The sequence below is a fragment of the Podarcis gaigeae genome, assembly GCF_964106915.1.
Source record: "Podarcis gaigeae genome assembly, chromosome: 13".
In the NCBI taxonomy this organism is placed as follows: Eukaryota; Metazoa; Chordata; class Lepidosauria; order Squamata; family Lacertidae; genus Podarcis; species Podarcis gaigeae.
Window position 1 is genome coordinate 20,938,129 of NC_139689.1, and position 23,020 is coordinate 20,961,148.

Here is a 23,020-nt window from a genome sequence, read left to right on the forward strand (position 1 = left end):
AATACGGTACTTCCAGGCTTCTTTAAATTGGCCTTGCATATTGGACCTTCTGCATGCAAAGCAAGGGCTCTACCATGGAGGCAAAGCCTCTGAAGGCACCACCTTGCAGCAGTGGAACTGAGCCTGAACAGTGCCTGGGCCTGGGGATTTGCAGGTCCATTGTTCCATAGCACAAGAAAGGTGAGATACAAGCAGGGATGACGCATCCTGTTTTGCCACTTGAGAAGTGCCGCCCTGCCCTGTGACACTTGGTCTGCTGCACTGGCGCAGATTTCTCCTGATGTCGCATGATTTTGGCGACATCTTGCCAGAAATCAGTGCTGATGTCAGCGACTGAGGCATCAGGGTGCCCATGGAAGTGCTGTCCCTACCTGAGGCAATGGCTTTATCCCACCTAATGTCTGGGCCGGACCTGGATACAAGTGTAGGAAAAACCAAAGGAAAATCCAATTCCAAAACATCTCCTTCCTCCAGAACATTTCTTCCACATAATGTGGACACACAAAGCCCTAAACGCCCAAATAGCCAAAGGAATGCCTTTCCTTATTTAGGCTGGGCTTTCCTTTCTTGGACAGGATGGGAAACTTGTAGGCCTCTGGAAGTTGGTGGGTGAAAACTCAGCCCCAGCCAGTGTGACTAATGGCCAGGGATGCTGGGAGCTTCATGCATGGATGGTTATTCGTTTGGTACACCGCCCTTCCTCCCAAAGGAGCCCAGGGCAACAGATGATAAAACAGTAAAAAAGTATGTGTAAGAGAATTCAATACAGCTGCAGGCAAAAGACGATCTCAATTTAAATGCCTTGTGGAGAGATGAAGGCTGTAATCCAACATCATTCTTCTCTATTTACTGGCACGGGTTGGGGAGAGATACGCCAGGGAATCCCTTTACTAGTAAAGTAACTTGGCTGGCTTTGGATGCTACGCAGAGCTCCTTATAATAATAATAATAATAATAATAATTTATTATTTATACTCCTCCCATCTGGCTGGGTTTCCCCAGCCACTCTGGGCGGCTCCCAACTGAATATTAAAAATAATACAGTATCGGACATTAAAAACTTCCCTAAACAGGGCCGCCTTCAGATGTCTTTTAAAAGTAAGTTGCTTATTGCCTTGACATCTGCTGGGAGGGCGTTCCACAGGGCAGGCACCACTACCGAGAAGACCCTGTGACCTCTCTTCTTGCAGGGAGGGAACCGCCAGGAGGCCCTTAGCGCTGGATCTCAGTGTCCGGGCTGGACGATGGGGGTGGAGACGCTCCTTCAGATACACATAGGGGACCGAGGCTGTTTAGTGCTTTAAAGGTCAGCACCAACACTTTGAATTGTGCTCGGAAATGTACTGGGAGCCTTGGGCAGGGGATGGGCTCTTTCAGCTGCTCTACCTCAGAGCAACTAGGCCTGAGAGTCGGCACCAAGGTAGACAGATGAGCGGTGCAAGGCAGCTTCCCCAGTGCGTAAAGGGAGTTGCAGACCCCCGGGCCTTTGTCGTTCCCCCCCCCCCCCGGGCCTTTTTCGCAAAGATGCTGAGCCCAGGGGACTTTGCTCAGGTGAGAATCTCAAAGTACAGCAGCGCCAAAGTGGCAGCTGGCCAGGTGGTGATGTAAGCCAGCTGCAGATAAGGCACGAGGGGAAACCGGGGGAAAGGAAAAAGGAGGTTGCATTGTGCTTTGTTTCATGATTAGTATGATAAGGTGTACGTTTTCATTGGTTTTTATTTGTCTGAAAATTGCCTAGAGGACTTTGGTCAACGGGGTGGTCTGGAAATGAAGCGAAGTGGGAGGAGATACGGCAGGCAGATAACCTGCTCGCTTGCCAGAGCTGCTCCGTTCTCAACCGTGACATCTCATATCTCGCAGGAGGCTGGGCTAGCAGCCTGTGTTCTGTTGTTTAGGTTTTTTAACAGCATCACCAGGTGCGATGCAAGTGGACAGGCCCCTGCCCTTAGGAGCTTACAGCCTTAAATTTGAGGCATACGGAGGAGACAAAGAGAAAGGGAGGGAAGGCTGGTGTAAACAGAGAAACGATATGCCACTGGCTTTGGTCCTTTTCTTAAAATAAGGATAAGGTGACACCCATAGTCATCGATAGGCCTGTTCCCTAGCGGTCACAATAGCCAACGGAACCTGCAGTCCAGGCTCAGACGCCGTATGCTTCTGAAAACCAGGTGCTTAAGACAAACGCTGCGAGAGAGCGCTTGCCTCCCTGCCATACCTGTCAGGCTTCCCAAAAGCACCTGGCTGTGGTCACACTGGGAATCCGGAATCAGAACTTGATGGACCAGGGCAAATTTCACTTCATGTCCCTAGTTTGGTGTGATGTGCTGAGGCCTCAGGCTATCTGCTCCTTCCTCTCCTCTCGCACACGAGGTGGTGTTCAGCTACTGTCAGAGCTGCCTCTAGGTCCCAGCTCACAGAGGACCAACGCTAGGCTGTGGTAATGTACAAAAGTCTTTAATAAAGTCCAATTTCCATTTCAAAGCCACAGCGTGCAGCACTACGTCTTGGACTCTAGATCGGCGAAGTCCCGTCTGAGTCTCCTCCCCTCTGACACCAGTTTAAGATCCTAGCCCTGCTCCACCTCTTGCGCTGCTCTCTCCTCCTCTGGGTCCTTCTGCCCGCTGGGGCATTGCCCTTTCTGGACTCTTCCGACGCTGAGTCGCTTAGCTCCTCCCCCTGCCTCCGGCGGGCTTTAGGACCCGGTTCCCAATCCTCATTCTCTGTTGTCCCGCGCTCCTGTACATTTGAACTTGCCTCTCGCGCCAACCCAGTGACTTTCTCCTAACCGTTACACTACTTCTGTCACTGCTTCCCTCTTCCGGGATGCTGGCCGGATCTGACCTTCCCTCCGTTGTCCGACTCTCCGATGGAGGCGTGGTCAGCTCTGCCTCGTCTTCTCTCCCTGGTGGGGAGTGCACTGGCCCCGATACTTGGGACCCTTCCCCCCCCACTCTGCTCTGGTGGGGAGGCTGGTCCTGATTTCCAACTACTGCTCTGGGAGTCCCTGCTGCCCCCTTGCTCCTGGGGCGTTCCCCTTGGGAACCCCCTACCTCTGGCCACTGGCGCCCCCTTCTGTGAATCTTCCGATTCGCTGGAGAGGCTCATGGAATCCCTCGGACCACTGTCATCTCCTACGCTCCCCTCGGATTCCTCCCCCTCGCTCTCCATCTCCTCTCTCCCCTGTGCCTCTGCTCCTGAACCCCTGACAGCTACGTTTTATTCAGAGCAGATCTATGGAAATTAATGGACCTAACTTGGGTCATATTCCTTTATTTCAAGTGGGTCTACTCTGAGGGGGAAAAACTATGGAATATTGCCCATAATGATTAGCTCCCTTCTTTCCAAGTTTGAGGCCAACCATGGTTTGCCATTTCTCCATACCCAGCAAACAATGGTTTGCACGTTTCCTGGCATAGAGCTTGATCCTAGCATTGGTTCGCCATTTGCGGGACGAAATAGGAGACTGCAATTTGCCTCAGACCAGAAAAAGTGGAGGGAGGAAGGAGTTTCCATGTGCTGAAGGGGCGGGGGAGAGGGTGGCAGGCTTACACCAGTTTTCTTTCTCTAGCTCCAAACCATTGCTGCTATTATTATTATTACTTATTACTATTATTATTTATACCCCACCCATCTGGCTGGGTTGCCCCAGCCACTCTGGGAGGCTTGCAACACATATAAAAACAGAATAAAACAGCTGGATGCTGCATCTGAACAATCTCAAGAGTTGCTGTTTGTATGAGATTTTGGTTACATTCACCTTGACCCTAAACAGCAAGGCCCTCAACGGATGAAGAATTAGAACAAGGCGAAGGAAGAAGATTTTGATTTACACCCACTCACTTTGGAAGCTCCAGCAGATCCTCACCAACGGCCATAGAGTGCCTGCCGGTCTCAAGACGTCCAGTTTTAGATGGCGAGCCAAAGTTTTGTTGACAGATGCACAGCTGTGCGGCTCTTTTTCTTTTCCTCCCCAATGGGCCTCGGCCTTTGCATCGACTTCATCCGGTTGGAACTGAATCCGCAGCAATCTTGGAAGCCGCAGAGAAGATTGCTGTTGGAAACATTGCGAAAGAGCTCCGATATTTCCTATAGTTCAGCTTATAATAACCAACAGGTTCTTTTCATGTGGGCAGCGGCTGCATACTCCCTCCGTCGATTCGAGCCTTTTCTCTCCTGTTGCTCCGTATTGTCTGGTTTGCAGGCACAAGGGCACTGCTGAAAGCCAACCTCGTGCAGAGCCAGCCAGATAGAGACGCAATCGCAGATCACCATGAATGCACAGTGAAAAAGATGCCTGGCACAGTGCAGGGAGGCGGGCAGGCCTGAGGGTGTTTCTGCAATATATTTTGTTTGGTTGGTTGGATTAGTTGCTGTGTTGAACTCCGTGGGGCTCAAGCTGGCATGAATGCTTCTTAACAAATATGCAGAGTCTGGGTGTGAGAGGCTGAAGAGGGATCTCCTGCTGCTAAGGATCACGCAGGGCTTCCTGGGCCAAGTTATGCACACAAAAACCTGAATCAATGGGCTTGCTTAGAATCTAAAGATTGTAGTTGCAATAAAAGTCACGCTGAGGCATTTGTATGCCTGTTACTGCACTCCATTATGAGTCATAACAGCCTGTTAATCTTTATGATCACTTGCCTGGTAGATGCTTATTCATCTGTCTCTGGGCCTGATTCTGGGACGGAAGCTTCCTTGGTTGCACCTGGTGGGTGACGATCTCCAAGGAACAGGAACGGAGGATCCTGGGAACTGTAGTTTGCTAAGGGTACCTGCATTGGCTCCCAGTACATTTCCAAGCACAATTCAAAGTGTTGGTGCTGACCTTTAAAGCCCTAAACGGCCTCGACCCAGTATACCTGAAGGAGCGTCCCCAGTAGTGGCACCCTTCTCAGTAGTGGCACCTGCCCTGTGGAGCACCCTCCCATCAGATGTCAAGGAAATAGGCAACTATCTTACTTTTAAAAGACATCTGAAGGCATCTGAAGGGAAGTTTTTAATGTTTACTGCTGTATTGTGTTTTTAATATTCGGTTGGGAGCTGCCCAGAGTAGTAGTAGCAATAATAATAATAATAATAATAATAATAATAATAATAATAATAAATATGGTACTTCGAATGGTAGTTCTGTGAGGGGCAGAATAAAGTTCCCATGGTTCCGCAAAGGAAGCCATGCGCTTTAAATGTATGGTGTGCACAGAACATTTCCTCCTGGCTCCATTCCCCCCTCTGTTGTCCCCTCCGTAAGTCCCTTGAGGGCAGTGTTAGTTGATGGTGTTGAGAGTTGTTAGGAGACCCCTGTTCCCCTCACAGAGTGATGATTTCCAGAGTGGCTTAACAGCCCGTCCTTCCTAAGAAACCTGTGGCTGTCTTATATCCAGTCCGCCTGACAAGCCCTTGACAACAGCCTGATAGGTCTCAGGGACAAAGGGCATCTTCAGATGCAATGAAAAGGCTTGAGGCACAGGATCTAAGGGTGAAATTAGGAAACTGCTGAGGCTGGTAGTCAATGGGCCTGTGCAGGATGGTGAGGTGAAGGGAAAGGGGTGTGATAGAGGAGATGATGAAGAAATATAGGCAGGCCTGATTTTTGGTTTAAGGGCGCTTCCCATGGCCTGTGTTTCTTGAGATAAGGCAGCTTCCTTTGGCCTGTGTTTGCTGAGCATCAGGCCATCCATGCCACACAGCAAACGTCTTTTGAATCCCCAAGGGATTTCTCAAAATCAGAGTAGTTTTTTGGGGGGTGGGGGTTGCTGATTTTACAGGGAAGCGTTAAAAGTTTCACCAGGCAATGTGGCAAGTAGATATTTGGATCCTGGCCCTTGATCGCAATATCTTTTCCAGTTGGGGGGGGAGGTTATCCAGTTCTCCTTCCTTTTAAGACACTATAGGGATGTACAAGGCCTGGCTTCTGACAAATGGGGTGAGATTTGATGCAAAATGCCAAGATGTAGAGGCAGCTGCTAAGATACAGGCAGCTTCGCTTCCTGACAGTGTTGGAGCGATGACATTAAGCTCAGGGGGCTTCCAATTCCCTCTTTTCTGCTATGTCATCTGTGGGAATGCTCTCTTCCCTCTGCCACCAGTTATTTCTGGCGATTCCTCCAGTGTCGCCTGTTGCTCGTTTCCCTGCCTTGTTTCTGTTCCTTTGAATGACTTTTCACGTTTTAAATGTTTTCGGTTCCTGCAGTGCTCGTGTTTCCTCCTTTCTCCTCTTTTAAAAATGTTTTTTTTCGGCGGAGGTTCCTGGAAATCAGCCCACATCCTTGCCACTGCTCAGCTGTTTTAAGGACAGATCTGCAGCATAAATATAGAATGCATCCGATTCATATTTAAAACACATTATTTGCCCCCCCCCATAATCCTTGGAACTGCAGTCCGTCTGTCCCTCCAGCTGCAGTTCCCAGAACCTTCAACAAACTACTGTACTGTTCCCAGGATTCTTTGCGGTGGGGGGAGGGAAGTCATGTGCTTTAAATGTGCCTTGGATGTGTAGATCTGCCCTAAGTCTCCCCTGTTTCTGAACAATCTTCTCTACTCCCCCTCCCTGGCTGCCTGTCTTTGCGTGTTGTCTGTTGTCTATGCAAGTGTGAGGTGTCTGCCCACTGCCAGGCCTACTCATGGCACTTTGGTCCTGCCCATCTTTGGTTCCAAGTTGTAAATCTTGGGTCCAAACTAAGTCAAATGCACTAATGGAAAAATTAGTGCTGAGTTGTGTTAGGGTGCCGCCGTGAGCACACTTGACTTACAGAACATGACTCGCCGAACACAGTTTCTCTCTGATGAAGGGAGGGAGCAGGAAGGACAGCAGGCGGAGATTCACAGCGGAAGGTGCCATAGCTTAGTGGTACAGTGGAACCTTGGGAGGTGGGCGTAATCCGTTCCAGAAGGACGTTCAAATTCCAAAATGTTCGAATTCTGAGGCACAGCTTCCGATAGGCTGACAGCTAGGCTTTTTGTGGATTGGAAGCTGTGTCGGATGTTCAGGTTCTGAGGAACTTTTCAGAACTGGAACACCTACTTCCAGGTTTTTGCCGTTTGGGAGCCGAAGCGTTTGGGAACAGAGCAGTTTGAGAACCGAGGTTCCACTGTGGTGTCAGGAGCCGGCCTGGGACTTTAACTCTTTCCCCCCCTTTTTTCAAAGAACCCAAAACAGCACAGGCCTAGCGATCATGGCAACTCTTCCCTGGAGGTCTTGCCCTAGTGACAGTGGCGTAGCGTGGGGGGTGCAGGGGGGGCCGGCCGCACCAGGCGCAACATCTGGGGGTAAGGGTTAGGGGGCGCAAATCCACGGGTTAGGGGGCACAAATTACTTGCCTTGCCCCGGGTCCTGTCAACCCACGCTACGCCACTGCCTAGTGAGGCAGTTGCAAGGACTGAAGGTCCCTGCCCTCCCACCACTCTCTAAGGCTTCTCCCTTGGGTCCCACCCCAGCAAGGCTCCTTCGCCTTGTCTCTCTTGGCTCCACCCTCTTCATTCCTCTCTCTGTTCTGGGAGACCAGAGGGGGGGAGCTGGTCACAGCAGGAGGGGGAGACTTCTTGGCTTCTTCAGCAGCCTTCACTCACCTCTGCCTTTTTTGCATCTCTCCCTCTGGCATTTGCCTGGCTCTTGTGGGGAATAGCAGAATGTTGGGCTAGGTGGGGATCTTCCATCTGATCCAAGAGGGGCTCTTCAGGCGTTCTTAGGAAGAGCAACGAAGCCTTCTGTGGTCTTCAAAGTTCACATTGTCGGGAGGTGTGAGACCACCAGAACCCACACTTCCCCTGCCTGCCCTTTCCCCCGATCTAACACGGTGTTGGTCTCCCCAGGTGGGCGAAGCAGACGCCCCATGCCCGGGCGCAGATCTTGTACTACGTGGCTGAGAACCTGGAACTCCGCCGAGCAGAGGTTGCATCGCGGCTGGAGGCGTTGGCCGGTGCCGAGAAAGAGGCGGCTCTGCAGGAGGTGGACCTCTGCGTGCAGCGGCTCTTCTACTGGGCGGCGTACTCCGATAAATACGGAGGAGCTGTGCAGGTGCGAACTGGGCAGGCAGGGCCATAGAGCTAAGCACATGCCACAGGACACGCCCCACCCCTATAGCTTTTGGGGGACTTGGCTCTATAAGCTTGGAAAGGTTTGGGAGAAGGGCCACAACTCAGCAGGGAAGCATGGGCTTTTCAGACAGAAGGTCCCAGCTTCAGTTCCTGGCATGTCCCGGTAAAAGGACCCAGCAGCAGAGGATGGGAAAGGCCTTCAGCTGAGATCCTGGATTAAAGAGAGACAAAACCTCCTATATCCCAAGGGATGATGCAGCCCAGACTGTGGGTCAGCTGGAGTTCCTCCCAGATGCCGAACAGCTGGATGGGAAGTTTTGCACATATTTTTTGTTTGGGTGACCCTGTTTTTTAGTCTCTATCTTTTAATGAGCACCATAGGATGTCTGCACTTAGCCAGATTAGAGAGAAAGGCAGACTTTGGGGAGCGGGCTGGATGGTGGGGGTGTCCACATGGAGCTTCCATTTGGGGGTGGGTTTATTATCCCCTTTCACAGTCTATGTTAACCCCCAAAAAAAACCTCACTCACTGAACGCCTTCTGCTTGCTTTTCTTTTCTTTATGCTTTATTGTTCCCTATCACATCTTTACAACACCATCTTATTATCATCAAATCAAAAACATCATAAAACACATAAAGAATAGAACAACTTTCAAACAATAAGTTTCTTCATGAACGTTAGACTTCCCTTCCCTTCCATATCTGTTACTTAAACTTGTCTGATTTATTATTAACAGAATATTACTGCTTCTATCTATCTATTTTTTCTTCATATATATTATCTACAGAAATTACTCTCTCTGTTGCAGGAAACCTCTTTGTACGGAGCCTCCCTCCTCTTTCGGGAACCTCTTGGTGTCGTCGGCATCGCCTGCCCCGATGAACAGCCTCTCCTCACTTTCATCAGCTTGCTGGCTCCTGCTGTTGTCCGCGGCAACTGTGTGGTGATGGTGCCCAGCGAGCGGTTCCCGTTACTCGCCCTGGATTTCTACCAGGTACGATTCTTTCTAGCCTATCTTGTAGATCTGGGTGCAGGGGGTCTGAGTCCCAGGGACCAAATGCAGCCCCCCCAGGCCTCTCTGCCTGGTCCTTGTGACTTTTGCCAGGCCACATCCCTTACTAGCTCTGCTTAGTACCCTCCTTGAATGTTTTTGCACTGGCTGTTCCATCCACTTTTGTCTCTGGCACCACTCACCACTGCCATGCGACCCCTAGACGGGATTGTGGCCCTCAGGGATGCAGGAGGTTCCTTGTCCCATTTGTAGATCAAATAAAGTGCATCTCTGTGTCCGCTCCATCCATTCAGATGGTCTTTTATGCAGTGGTCATTTGTTCTCATTGGGTTCATTAGCATTTAAGTGTATAGATCTTAGAACCTTTGATGTGTGTGTGCGCCAAGATAATTCAAACCAGAGTATCGCTGGGATCTTTCCAGCTGGGATCTTTCCAAGTTTTTGAGGGACAGTGTAAGCATAGCTTCTACATGCACCCCTTTTCCTTCCCCTATCTGTTATAAAATGATCCCAAATCCCCACTATAAAGGGGAAGGGTTTAGATTGGCCATGTTGCTCAATTTCATATACTTGGAATATGAATCTCAGCAACTCACTGCAGTGGTGTTACACCTCAGTTTTTCTCTGACTTGGATTTTAATCTGAACCAGGGAAGAATTCAACTCCCCTCCTCCTCGTCCCATTAGCTGGCTTCCATCCTCCTCCTCCAGCTTCTCACATTACTGCGATTCTGGCAGATATTAACCATAGCTTCTGGTGCATGGCTTGCTGCATTTGAAGTACAAGATACCAGGAGTGAAGGGCTGGAAGAGGGAGAAATGGAGAGACTGGCCTCCCATCCTCTTCGGTCAATAGTAGCAACACCTGAGCAAAGTCAGAGGATGCAGGTGGGAGGAAATCAGACCGCATTGCACTTCCAGGGATGTCAGTTTCAGGGCAATGGCATCCACTTTTTTGTTCCAGCTGGATGATGGAGGTTTCTCTTTGTCCCATTTGCCTGGGGATTTCTCGCACGGTTCCCTTTTTAAAGAACTTCTGGCATGAACACAGGCAAGTGTGGCTTCTGTGGTCCCCATGAAGGAATGCAGAATCCCTCACTTGGGGAAACCCAAAATCTGCGCTCCGTAAGTTGCATAACTGAAGACGGTAGCAGATGTGTACTTGGCTCTGATATGGGGGGATAATTCAGCTTTTCCAGAGAGGTGCATATATTTTTTTCTGTTTTGCAAATAAATGAATAAGAAGGGGGAGATGAAAAAGGTGTTGCTTAGCCACTTCAGTCAAACGTGATTGGCTAACTGGAAGGCAGGAGATGAATATAACACCTCCCCATGAATTTTTCTCTTTCGGGGAAAGAAGAAGCTTTCTCAGTTTCTCTTCCCCACCAGCCTCATTCACAAATGGTGGTGCTTTGGGGATGCAGAATGGAGGAAGTTTTGGGAGGTCATGGCACCCTTCATTTTCCTGCTTGAATAAGCATGATTTTCAAGACTGGAAACGAAAGCTTCCTGTTTTCATCCCGTCTGTTCCTAATGCAGTTCTTTTGTGTTCTAGACTCTTCTCCCATGTACAAAATGCACCCTAAATGTTCCCTTTATTTTTTTTTAAATTGGGAGCGGGCAAATTTTATTTGACAGTTTAATATGTTATAAACCACTTTTGAAGGTTTCTTCCTTAAAAATATAAAGTGGTGTAGAAATGAAATTATCATTATTATTAATACAGAACTTGGCTTTGGCAAGAGTGCAGCTTGGTGAGGTTTGGCATGTGTCCTCCAATGAAAGAATCCCAGGGGATGGGGGGGGCAGTGTTAGTTGAGGGAATGTGATGAAAGTCTCTATAAAATGTAGGCACAGTGTGAAGAAAGTGGTTTAGGGAAAACCGCTCTCGGAATGACTCAGACCCGCAAGAGGGCAGCAGCAGCAGCCTCCAGTGAAACAGACAAGGGGACAGTTCAGGGCAGGCAAAAGGAAGCTCTTGTTTACATATTATGGGATTAATTTGTGGAATTCTCTTTCGGAAGGTAAAAGTGATGGCTGCAGGCGTAGGCAGCTGTTGATCTGGGGCCCAATCTGGTGGAACGCTCTGTCACAAGAGACTAGGGCCCTGCGGGACTTGACATCTTTCCGCAGGGCCTGCAACACAGAGCTGTTCCACCCTCTCTCTCCTTCTGTAATCTTCATAGAACTCTAGCCCAATGGTTGCCATTAATTTGATTCTGAACTGATTTTAAAATGTATTTCAATTAATTGACTGTGATTTTATGTAAACTATGCTATTTTTACTGTTGTTAGCCGCTCTGAGCCCAGCTTTGGCTTTATTATTATTATTATTATTATTATTATTATTATTATTAGATATTAGACAGTTTCATGGAGGGTGTCAGTGCATCTGTGGTTTTCCAGGGACCGTTCAGGTTGCAGCAGCTACAGCATCTGGGACCAGGTGTCTGCTCAGCCTCTGTTTAAATATTTCCAGTGAAAAGAGAGGGCATTGCCTTCCACAGCAGCCTCTCCTGAAAGTAGGAATAAATATATCCTAACAACATTCATGGAGGTTGTAGGTTTTTTTGTTTTTGTTTTTTTACTAAAACTGGGGTGGAGAATATTATTACTGATATCAGTAAAGTAAAGGTAAAGGTACCCCTGCCCGTACGGGCCAGTCTTGACAGACTCTGGGGTTGTGCGCCCATCTCACTTAAGAGGCCAGGGGCCAGTGCTGTCCGGAGACACTTCCGGGTCACATGGCCAGCGTGACAAAGCTGCATCTGGCAAGCCAGAGCTGCACACGGAAACGCCGTTTACCTTCCCGCTGGTAAGCGGTCCCTATTTATCTACTTGCACCCGGAGGTGCTTTCGAACTGCTAGGTTGGCAGGCGCTGGGACCGAGCAGCGGGAGCGCACCCCGCCGCAGGGATTCGAACCGCCGACCTTTCAATCGGCAAGTCCTAGGCGCTGAGGCTTTAACCCACAGCGCCACCTGTGTCCCTCTACTGATATCAGTACTACACTGTAAATACGTGAATACAAGTCATTAACGAAAGGAAACAAGCTGTTATCTCCGTATGTTACGTAAAAAGAAACGGCCAACACACAAACACTTTAGTAGCAAGGGCATACAGTGAATTGGCCCGTTATTCATGGATAAATGACTATATAGTAGAATAATAGATTTGTCGAGTTGGAAGGGGCCCAAAGTGTCATCTAGTCCAGGCCCTGCAATGCAAACCCCTGCAATATGGTTAGTGATCAATTAATTAATTAATATTGTTATTGGTACTCTATCTGTTTACCTGTACTTGAGCATGTATTAAATGAACTGGACCAGCAGACATCCCATTATCTGCATTTCATCCATTCATTCATTTTACTTGTGTGCCCTTTTTCCACCCAGAAACTCATTCTCAAAGAGGCTTACAACCAAGAAACGGGGGATTAATTTCAAGCAAATCCTATGAAAACAATTTCACAAGAACGTAGGAAAACATAGCAACAATTTCATAACATAGCACAACAGTAGCAATTCCATAATAACATGGCAAAACAATAGCAAATATAATAACATACAGAAACCACATTCCAATACAATATAACAAGATTACTTAAGCAGTGGTCAAGTTGCTTGCGGGGTGAGAGGGAACCGGCAACAATAGCGTTCCACAATGGTGGCCTTTTCCCACTTCTGCTTTTTCCTTTGGGTGTGTTGATCAGGATACCGGTCTGATTCGGTGTGAGGATTCGAGTTTCGTTGCCATTTTTTATGTTCTCAAATTCTTCTTCATGGCCCACTTTCGGATTCGGGGGGGCGGGGGGCGGGAGAGAATCTCGTGTGGCGTTTATGAAAGCATCCAAAGCAGAAACCGCGCTCTCTTTGGCAGATGTTGTATATGCATTTCCAGAATTTGTCTTGCCAAGGATTGCAAAATACAGTGCTGAGCCCAGAGTGTTTTGTCCCAATTTAGTCAAGGAATGTGGAGGAGCCTTTCTGTGAGACTCTCCATCTATGTGACCAGGCAAAGCAGAGAGAGAGAGAGAGAGAGAGAGAGAAAGTCGTATCCAATGCTAGTGCTGCTCAGACCCATTGAAACAAATCGGCATGATTAACTAAGGTTTATGAACTTCAGTGGATCTTCTCTGCGTAAGGCAAGAATGCAACCTAGTGGGATCACCAGGCTGGTTCTAGGAGCATGGCAGAGCAGAAGCTAAAATGATGGCTCTTCATCTTCATCTTGTTATTAACCCCCCTGTCTTATTACTTCAGCCTAGAGGAGAGGGTGACACAAAAACCCAGTCAGGTTTAAATTAGGGCTCATAAAAGCAAAATAAACTTATATTACTATATTACCATACGTCTCTAAAGTAAACTTGTTAAACTATCTACTGTAATAAAAGACCTGGAAGTCTCAGCACTGAGTCCCTGTCTGTATAATAAGTTCAAAAAGAAAGCAGTATGTGCTACAGCCCTACCTATCCCAAAACTCTCAGCCCACCTCTATAGTAACTCTAGGGTTGCCTGGTATTTCCCAGACGTAGCCTGAATACTGCAGCTGGAAGCAGTACCTGGGCGGAAATCACTGAAAATCCAGATGTATGGCAACCGAAGTGTAGATTTTGGTGTGTGTCCTTAAAAATAGCTCAAACTTTGTTTATTCAGATCCTGCCAAAAAGCTCAACAACTTTGGCAAAACAACAACAACAACCCTAAGTAGCTCATCAAATAGAACACCATCTCCATTTGATCTATGTGAGTTGGTGGTTCTGCTTTATCACCATTGTTTAGTATAAAGGTAAAGGGACCCCTGACCATTAGGTCCAGTCGTGGCCAACTCTGGGGTTGCGGCGTTCATCTCGCTTTATTGGCCGAGGGAGCCGGCGTACAGCTTCCAGGTGATGTGGCCAGCATGACTAAGCCGCTTCTGGCGAACCAGAGCAGCACACAGAAATGCCGTTTACCTTCCCGCCGGAGCAGTACCTATTTATCTACTTGCACTTTGACGTGCTTTCGAACTGCTAGGTTGGCAGGAGCAGAGACCGAGCAACGGGAGCTCACCGCGCCGCGGGGATTCGAACCGCCAACCTTCTGATCGGCAAGTCCTAGGCTCCATGGTTTAACCCACAGCGCCACCCGTGTCCCTATTGTTTAATATACTTTGATATTAAGAGACACCAGGAATGGTAGCTATTAACAGCTTGAGAAAGAAAAGAGAGTAACTTCCTGAATCTGCACCACAGAATGATGTTCCTTATGCATATAGCCTAGTGTCCATTTGTCAGAGAAACCTAAAACTATTAGCCTTTAAAGTACCACAATCCACGTATATAAATCGGGAGGCGAGAGCGGAGCTACACATCCACCTTCCTACTTTGCCACACTTGTGAATGCGCCCCCTCAGGAAAGTAAGGATACTGCAAAACATTTTGTAGCTGGGGCAACCAATGGCTCTTTAGCATAGAAAGCTGTGTAGCTGAAAACATTGAGGATCACAGCTGCAATGGCAACTGGTTTGAGAACAGACAGAAAGACCAAATAAGTCTTATCCCAAAGAGACACAGGGAGTTTCTCCAATTCCCTGCACAGACTCTTCAAGAGGTTCCTGCCAGCAATGCAACCTCCTTTTCATCAATGATGCATGAATGTACCACTATGTAGTTTGAAATTATCTGTTACTGACAGTCTTTAAACCACTAGGATTAATTCAACAATTTAAGGGGGAAATCAGTCTCCTCCTTGTCAGGAACTTGGGGCCTCTTGAGCAGCAGGTGTTCAGAATCATAAACAAGCTGTAACTCCCTTTCAATTTTTATTTTAAAAAAATCTATTTGTACTACAAGCAACTCCCCATTTACGCGGGGGTTATGTTCGGGGACTTCATGTGTGCCAGTGAAATGCACATAAATGGGAAGCACCTAGTGGCTTGCGAGGAGACCCTCCTGGAACCCGAAGAGGACATTTTTGGACTCCAGGGAGGGTCTCCTCGTAAGCCACGAGGACTCTCCAAACTTAATCAAGTTTATAATACCGGCAGGTCAACAGGTAATAGTGAAGAATTCAAAGATGGCTGGCTGCTTAATCCCAAATCAGTGGTATTGGGAATTATGGCAAAGAGCAATTATTGGAATACAGCATTCATTCAAACAAGGGCGTGGCAAATAATTTAGATTTTTTCATGTTCTGGCATGGCTTCATAACCTACTAAATGTGAGGAACCTCTCAGATGTTGCTAAACTGCTGCTCCCATCAGCCTTGTCCACTGACCATGCTCGCTGGGGGTGATGGGATTTGTAGTTCAACATCTAGCAGGACAAATGTTCCCCACACCTGACCTACACAAGGGAGAAAGGGCTATCAAATCCCTTCTAAAACCTTTATTTGACTGCGGAAGTCCATCTGGAAGAGTAACTGCCTATCTGCACAGTGCGGACACAAATTGTACAGAAAGGATGTCAGACAAAGGCAAGATGGGAAAGAGAAATGAACACAGAACTTAAAACTATTGCTATATATTGCTGCGTAAAAGCCTCTAAACCAGGCATAGGCAAACTTGGCCCTCCAGATGTTTTGAGACTACAATTCCCATCATCCCTGACCACTGGTCCTGTTAGTTAGGGATGATGGGAGTTGTAGTCTCAAAACATCTGGAGGGCCGAGTTTGCCTATGCCTGCTGTAAGCAACGGCTTGCAGCTTTCTGTTCTCTCTGGTTTGGTGTTCATTTTTATTACTCTAATAAAAAAAATGTGTTTATACAAAAATCTGGGAGGGAGTTATAATTTTCCCCTTGAGAGAACTAAAGGCTTATAATAACAAGTGATTTCAAAATTACGCAGTGACTAATTCATAAATCACTGTCACAAAAAGCTTGTAAAATTGCTGGCAGGAACCCTTTGGGATTCACTCCTCTCTCTTATCCCACTTTAACAGTCATGGCTTCCCACCCTTCAAAAAACACCAATAAATCCTGGAACTGTAGTTTTGTGAAGGGTCTTCTAGCAATTCTGAGCACCCTGAACAAACTACAGTTCCCACGATTCTTCACGGAAAGCTATGCTTGTTAAAATGATACAAGTGTGTGCTTTAGCCCAGGTTTTCTTTACTGCTGCCTGGTAAGGAAAATGCTATGATTTTCCCATGAAGGAACATGTAGCTGTCATTATTCTGAAGCAAGAGCCGTCTGCAATGTTCAGGCATGGAATCCCCAACTACTTTTACATGGAATGAAAAGGAGCACACATATATCTGTGGGACTGCATGTTTCTGGAAGGGGTGGTGTTTCCCCAATAGTGCAGTGTCTGGGTTTTTGGTTTTGTATATTTTCTGACAGATGGCTAAGTGGAGGCAGCTAGTAACATGCAGTTGAAAGTCAATGCCCCAGATTTCTTCCTTTTCTACTCTTTTCCCACACACGATCTGAAAAGTTACATTATCCCTCAAATGTCGATGCGCATTCTGCACAGTCCATTCTCTCCCGTGGCACACCTGAAGTATTCCAACATGTTGTAGATCTCTCCCAGTAGTCCTCTGGGACCCAAATGGGACAAAAAAGTATGCAATTTAGAACTTCAAACTCTTACCACCAGCCAGAAGATTTTGGAGCTATAGCCAACAAAAGAAATTTCAGGTACTTTTGTATAGAACCCAAGGACAATGGGGTTATTGCATTATTTAAAAAACCCAAAAACCAGATATTACATAATCCTTGGTGTGTTACCAATAAACTCATATTTTAAAATGTGTTTCCAGTTTGCCTCATAGCCTATATGGGCCCTTTGGAATCTTGCCTCCAATATTTATTTTGGTGCCGGCCAGTGGTGCAGTCAGGAAATAGTTGCAGAGGCAATACAGGGCACAGTTATTAATTGAACAAAGCAACAACTGCGTTAGCAGGTCTCATCCAGGCTACAATGAACTAACCTACCAGGCTCTAGTCATGTGACGTGAATTCTCTAGGAGTTTGTCTTAAAGTGCCAGTCACCTTTGCAACAAATAGCGTCCATCTCTTCTCTATCAGGTACTAGATACTTCGGACGTCCCTGGTGGAGTGGTGAACATCATCTCTGGCAACCGGGACCATTTGAGCCGGGCCTTAGCTGAACACCAAGATGTGCAAGCCGTGTGGTACTTTGGCTCTAAGGAGGTGAGTATCCCTTGCAAATACTGCGGCAATCTAATGCAGTGGCCCTGGGAGGAAAAATGCAGAATATGTTACCAGGACAGAGCTGAGCTTCCTGAGAATCTCTGCTTTCGTTCTGTATAAATAAAACAAGTTCCAGATCCTTACATATGCAATAGTACACCTTCTTCTCTCAGAGAAATGAAGTCATCATCAAGGCTGTACAGTGGTACCTCAGGTTAAGAACTTAATTCGTTCTGGAGGTCCATTCTTAACCTGAAACCGTTCTTAACCTGAGGTACCACTTTAGCTAATGGGGCCTCCCGCTGCCGCCGCACAATTTCTGATCTCATCCTGAAGCAAAGTTCTTAACCCGAGGTACTATTTCTGGGTTAGCGGAGTCTGTAACCTGAAGCATCTGTAACCTGAGGTACCAATGTATGTACTTATTTCTGCACCATGAAGAGGAATTCTGTGACCTATGTAAAAGCACACATGCATGGTTTCTCACGTTGCATGAAGCTCTGCATTTTTAGTATGAAAGAGCAATATCGGAGTGGTATTAGCACATGTTCAATCGCTGGCATCTACTGGGTTAGAAAACACCCCCTACCTTGCACAGCTGTTGCCAGTCTGTGTAGACATTGCTGAGCTAGATGGACTTGGTATCCTGTGGCCTCACAATGCAACACGCAAACAAGACTTTGCAAAGTATAAAGGTAGAATAGCCACAGCAGCAAACACACAGAAAAACTAAGCAGCTGCTCTGTGATGCCCTAGCTGGCCAGTTAGCTCAGTTGGTTAGAGCATGGTGCTGATAACCCCAAGGTTGAAGGTTCGATCCCTGTATAGAACAGTTGCATATTCCTGCATTTCAGGATTAGATGTTCCTCAGGGTCCCCTCCCAACTCTAGGATACCATGGTTACCATCTTCATTAATGGTAGCATTGAAGAAGGTCTCCAGCGCTCACCAACACTGGGGCAAGGTGCAAATCAATAGGAAATTAGTTCCAAAGTTCTGGGGCCACCACCGAGAAGGCCCAGTTTTGTGTGTGCAGGTCAACCTAACCGATATTTTGAGGCGGAAACTCAAGGCCCACCAAAGCAGAACTTAGGCTGGTGCAGGACTTTATGAGTGAAAATGGTCCTTTAAATAACTTTGCCCCAAGCTCTTTAGGACTCTGAACCTTTAAAGGAAGCTTTGCCCACAGCCGGCACAGCTTCAGAGTTATGCTTCAGACATCTGGCTTCCCCCAGCATCCAGCAGGCCGAATTTTGTGCCCGCTGCAATTTACAGCCCTTCAGAGCTAAGCCTGTGTGAAAATACTGGTATATACAAAGTAGAAAAGTCAGGGGTTATCTTGGAGTGAATGTTTTGAATAATTTTCTATATATAGCTGACAGACAATGAATTGGAAGTTACCCCTTCCTTTTTCCCATATGTTTTTGCTTTGTATACTCTATTTCCTTATTTTATTTCCCCTTTCACAAGTTTTAAACCTTTTCTTCCCCTTTCTTTATCCTTACTTGTTTTTAAGCATTGGAAAAGGATATTTTGTACTAAATTGTGTGTGTGTGGACTTAATAAACTTACAATAATAATAGAGCCAGCCCCAGGCGAAGTCCATTCCAGTAGCCTAGTTTTGGAGCTAACCAATCTGGTACAGCCACCTTCTGCTCCAGCTGAAATGGTCTGACTGACTCCCAAAGGCTCACTCCCCCATTGTCTTCTGAGACAGACATACGCCAACAAAAACAGGGCACGGATGACTAAGAGCGAGTCCAACTGCTCCAGACAGGGTTGTGACTGGTGTACAAGCTTGAGCTCATAGAAAGTGTTCCTGCCTATAGCTGCTACCTGCAACTCACTAGATGAGGATGAATCCAGGAGTTCCTTCCAAGCTACCAGGCAGATTAATTTTCAGCTTCTCTTCCTACCTATTAGTATACTGGCACATCTCAACCTCTATCAGTAGCTGTGTGCACATCATACATTTAAAGCACATTTCCCCTCCCTCCAGGAACTGTAGTTTGTTCAGGGTGCTGGGAATTGTAGCTCTGTGAGAAGTAAACTACAGTTCCCAGGATTTTTGGAGGTGGGGTGGTATATGCTTCAGATGTATGGTTAACGCAGCCAGTGTTTCTCATCTGTAGAAAGTCTGAGAACGGATTGTCTGCTTCCGAGAAATCTGCTGCTTCTGTATTCCTGTCTCAATACACAGAAGTGTGTCAGGGGAAAATTTAGCAGGGCTACAGGACTCTCTGAAATGGGCTTTTTTTGGATTGAAGCCAGAGTCCATTAAGTGGTCTTGGCTCAACCTGAAAAGCAATTTTATTTTGTCCACCAAAGGCCCCTATAGGTAAAGGTAAAGGGACCCCTGACCATTAGGTCCAGTCGTGGACGACTCTGGGGTTGCGGCGCTCATCTCGCTTTACTGGCCGAGGCAGCCAGTGTACAGCTTCCGGGTCATGTGGCCAGCATGACTAAGCCGCTTCTGGCGAGCCATAGCAGCACACGGAAACGCCGTTTACCTTCCCGCCAGAGCGGTACCTATTTATCTACTTGCACTTTGGCGTGCTTTCGAACTGCTAGGTGGGCAGGAGCTGGGACCGAGCAACGGGAGCTCACCCCGCCGCGGGGATTCGAACCGCCAACCTTCTGATCGGCAAGTCCTAGGCTCTGTGGTTTAACCCACAGCGCCACCCGTGTCCCCCAATGGCCGCTACCTAGGTTTAATTAAAGTGCAGCCAAGAGAGAGAGAGTGAGAGATTACTGCCTGCAGGCTTCGCATGAAAGGGAAGAAAAAGAAGGTTATGTAACATTGCTTAATGTTTTTTTTAGGTTTTTGTGGAGTAATGCCCAAGCCCAGCCCTTGATAATAGTGAGGCCTTTATGGTGAGGTAGTGCATTGCCTTTATTATTCTAACCTGGCAATCAACTGTGTTTGGGTGAGATAATAGTTCTGGAGAATCCAAATATCTCTAAGAGCAGTAACAATTTTGTATTCTCCAGAACCATCCCTATTCTCTCAGGAGCAGTCTGGAGGCCAAAAGTACATTTTACCTCACCCAAACACAGCTTGTCATGGTTTCCTGAGGGAGAAAACCAACAGTGACGGACAAACGTCTCTGAAAGACACCATGCCTGCCGCTACGGGTGTTAGACTGAGATCCTCTGACAGGGCACTTGTGGTGGTTCCTCATTCCCCTGAGGTTTGGCTTTAGTCTGGCAGGCCTTGCCCTGTGGAACTCCCAGCCTATATTAGTTTGGCAAAAACCATCCCGTTCCTCCTCTTATACATCTTCTGAAAACTGTACTGTTTAGACAGGCCTTCACAATCTGAATTTTTCTTTTGACCAACCAGTATTTCCTGATGTTTCTATTTTGTTTTATAGATGTTTATGAACTGATTCTTTGGATTTTTTTATGTTCTGTGAACCACCTTGATATATATACAATGAAAGCACAAATTATAAAATTTCACATTAATAAATATTTTTTATCATTTGTTAGACGTTATTAGTCGCTTGTTACCTTAAAGGTCACCAAGTGATTTACGTTTAATAATATGTGAATAGGCCTAAGGCCAGCAGCACACAGCAGTCTTGACAAACTGCCGACCCCCATGACCGCGATGGGACACACTGCTGATGCTATGGGCCCCATTTAGGGCTTTGTGGCCCTCACCAGGTAGATCACTGTTCAATGGCATACTCTCAGCTCATAGGGCATGATGCTGAGGCCTGTCAAGACAGCGGGACTGAGCACATACATGAGAATATTTCCCAGAAGCCTCTGCAGTGGGCATGAATTCCACATGATAGATAAGTCAATTGGGGGCAGAAATGACCCCTGAAGATCAAGAACTTTTAAAAAAAAAACACACCTCTGCCCGAGATCAATGAAGGTACCCCTTAACTTGGAAGAGTTCCAATTCCTCTGCTTTATTTTGTTTTTATTTCCTCTTCCGCCTAGGGTTCTGCACTTGTTGAATGGGCCTCGGCTGGGAACCTGAAGAGGACCTGGGTGAATTATGGAGCGGAGGAGCGTTGCTGGGCTGACCCACGAGAGGGGGCTGGGGAAGAGTTTCTCTACCAGGCCACGCAGTGTAAAAGCGTTTGGATGCCCATGGGCGATATATTTGCCAACTGAGCCTCTGGATCAGTGGGGCTGAACTGAAAAGCAATCAGGGTTGGGAAACATTGAGATTGAGAATAAAGATTGTTTGGTAGTTTTTTATATATAAGAAAACCCTTCTGATGTGGAAATGTTTTTATATTTTTAGCTGGTTGAATCTGTTCCTTATCCAGGAAAATCAATGGTTGCCATCTCCCTTGTCCCTTTCACAAAGCTCCACTCCCTTCCAATGAAACCAGCCCCCTCCCTTGCCATGCAGGGATTAGATCAAGGGTTCAGAACTGGATGTGGGCCAAATCCTTATCTCCCCTCCGCCAAGCCCTGACAGGCAGGTGACAGGCAGGTTGGTGTGGCTTGGCCAAAAGAGCTTTGCAGGCCAGAGGTCCCCCCGCCCCCCGCACTAGTTAAACCAGGATGGGGAACCTGTGGCACTCCAGATGTTGCTAGACCAGCATGGCTGATGGTCAGCGAGGATGGGAGTTGTAGTACTGCATCTGGAATGCCACAGGTTCCCCAACCAAGTTAGGCAGATCACTCTTTATTTCCGCTGGGGGTTAAACCACAGAGCCTAGAGCTTGCTGATCAGAAGGTTGGCGGTTTGAATCCCCCTGACGGGGTGAGCTCCCTTTGCTCAGTCCCTGGTCCTGCCAACCTAGCAGTTTGAAAGCACGTCAAAGTGCAAGTAGATAAATAGGCACCACTCCTGTGGGAAGGTAAACGGCGTTTCCGTGCGCTGCTCTGGTTCGCCAGAAGCGGCTTAGTCATGCTGGCCACATGACCAGAAGCTGTACGCCGGCTCCCTCGGCCAATAAAGCGAGATGAGCGCCGCAACCCCAGAGTCGGTCACGACTGGACTTAATGGTCAGGGGTCCCTTTACCTTTACTCCCCTCACAGAGCTTCAGTTCCCAGAGTGGTTTAACGGCCAATCCCTCTCCACAAGGAACCTTGCGGGGGCAGCCCATCTGCCCATCACCTGACATCATTGTGATGTCAAGGGATGCTGCACTTGGAAGCCCCACTTTCTGGGACTTCAAAGCGCAGAGAGCAGCACTGTCGCAAAGCTCACAAACAACCGCACCTTTAACCTTCTGGTTTTTCAGAGGTCGAAAGGAGCACTACAAAGGTGTTTCAGAGCATTGGATAGAGAACTGTTCTCCCCACCCCATTGCTCCTTGAGCAAGGCACTGTCCCACTGCCCATTGTTTTTCATATTTTCAAATTGCCAGCCTAAAAGGAAAACAGAGAACCAAACTTGGGCTGGGAAAATGAAAAAAGGGGTGGGGGGGATTGCCAGATCATTCTTCCCCCGGGTCAAGATTTAAGGGCTCCTTGATATGTGTGGGAAACCCCCATCATGCCAGCTGTTGTCCAACTCCACCTCCTCCTTTGGCATGGCACTGGTGACAGCCTGGGGCTCATTCTGTTCATGTTCTCATTTGCAGAGTCCCTGATCAATTTTGGAACCTGACTGGGGAAAAACAACAACACCCCACTGTTGAGGTTTTCTGATGCTTTACCATTTGGGGTGGGAGATGGTAGCGATGCGATATTAATCAGAAGTGGCTGTGGTATTTCAAACACTTGCTCTGGAGAGATAAAGGTCAGAAGGATGGTGGGTTGAGCTGGGGGGAAACAGTTCTGAGAGGCGTTCTCTGTTAGTCAGAAATGGAAAGTCACTTGTCCTTTTCTGCAGCCTGTGTTGAGGTCTCCTGCAAAGGTTTGGT

General features: G+C 47.4%; 1 protein-coding gene across 2 annotated transcripts in view; it reads left to right on the plus strand.

Moving 5' to 3' along the window:
- ALDH16A1 (aldehyde dehydrogenase 16 family member A1) overlaps positions 1–21,409 on the plus strand; it is a 41,692-nt gene extending 20,283 nt beyond the window's left edge. Inside the window, exons 15-18 of one of the 2 annotated variants that reach the window (XM_083707857.1) lie at positions 7,810–8,014; positions 8,845–9,030; positions 17,055–17,180; positions 21,134–21,409. In XM_083707857.1, the coding sequence (XP_083563983.1) occupies positions 7,810–8,014; positions 8,845–9,030; positions 17,055–17,180; positions 21,134–21,310 (694 nt within the window). In that variant the 3' untranslated portion in view covers positions 21,311–21,409. The remainder of the gene's footprint in view (positions 1–7,809; positions 8,015–8,844; positions 9,031–17,054; positions 17,181–21,133) is intronic. The other variant, XR_014557264.1, reaches the window with a different exon arrangement.
- Positions 21,410–23,020: the final 1,611 nt, after the last annotated feature.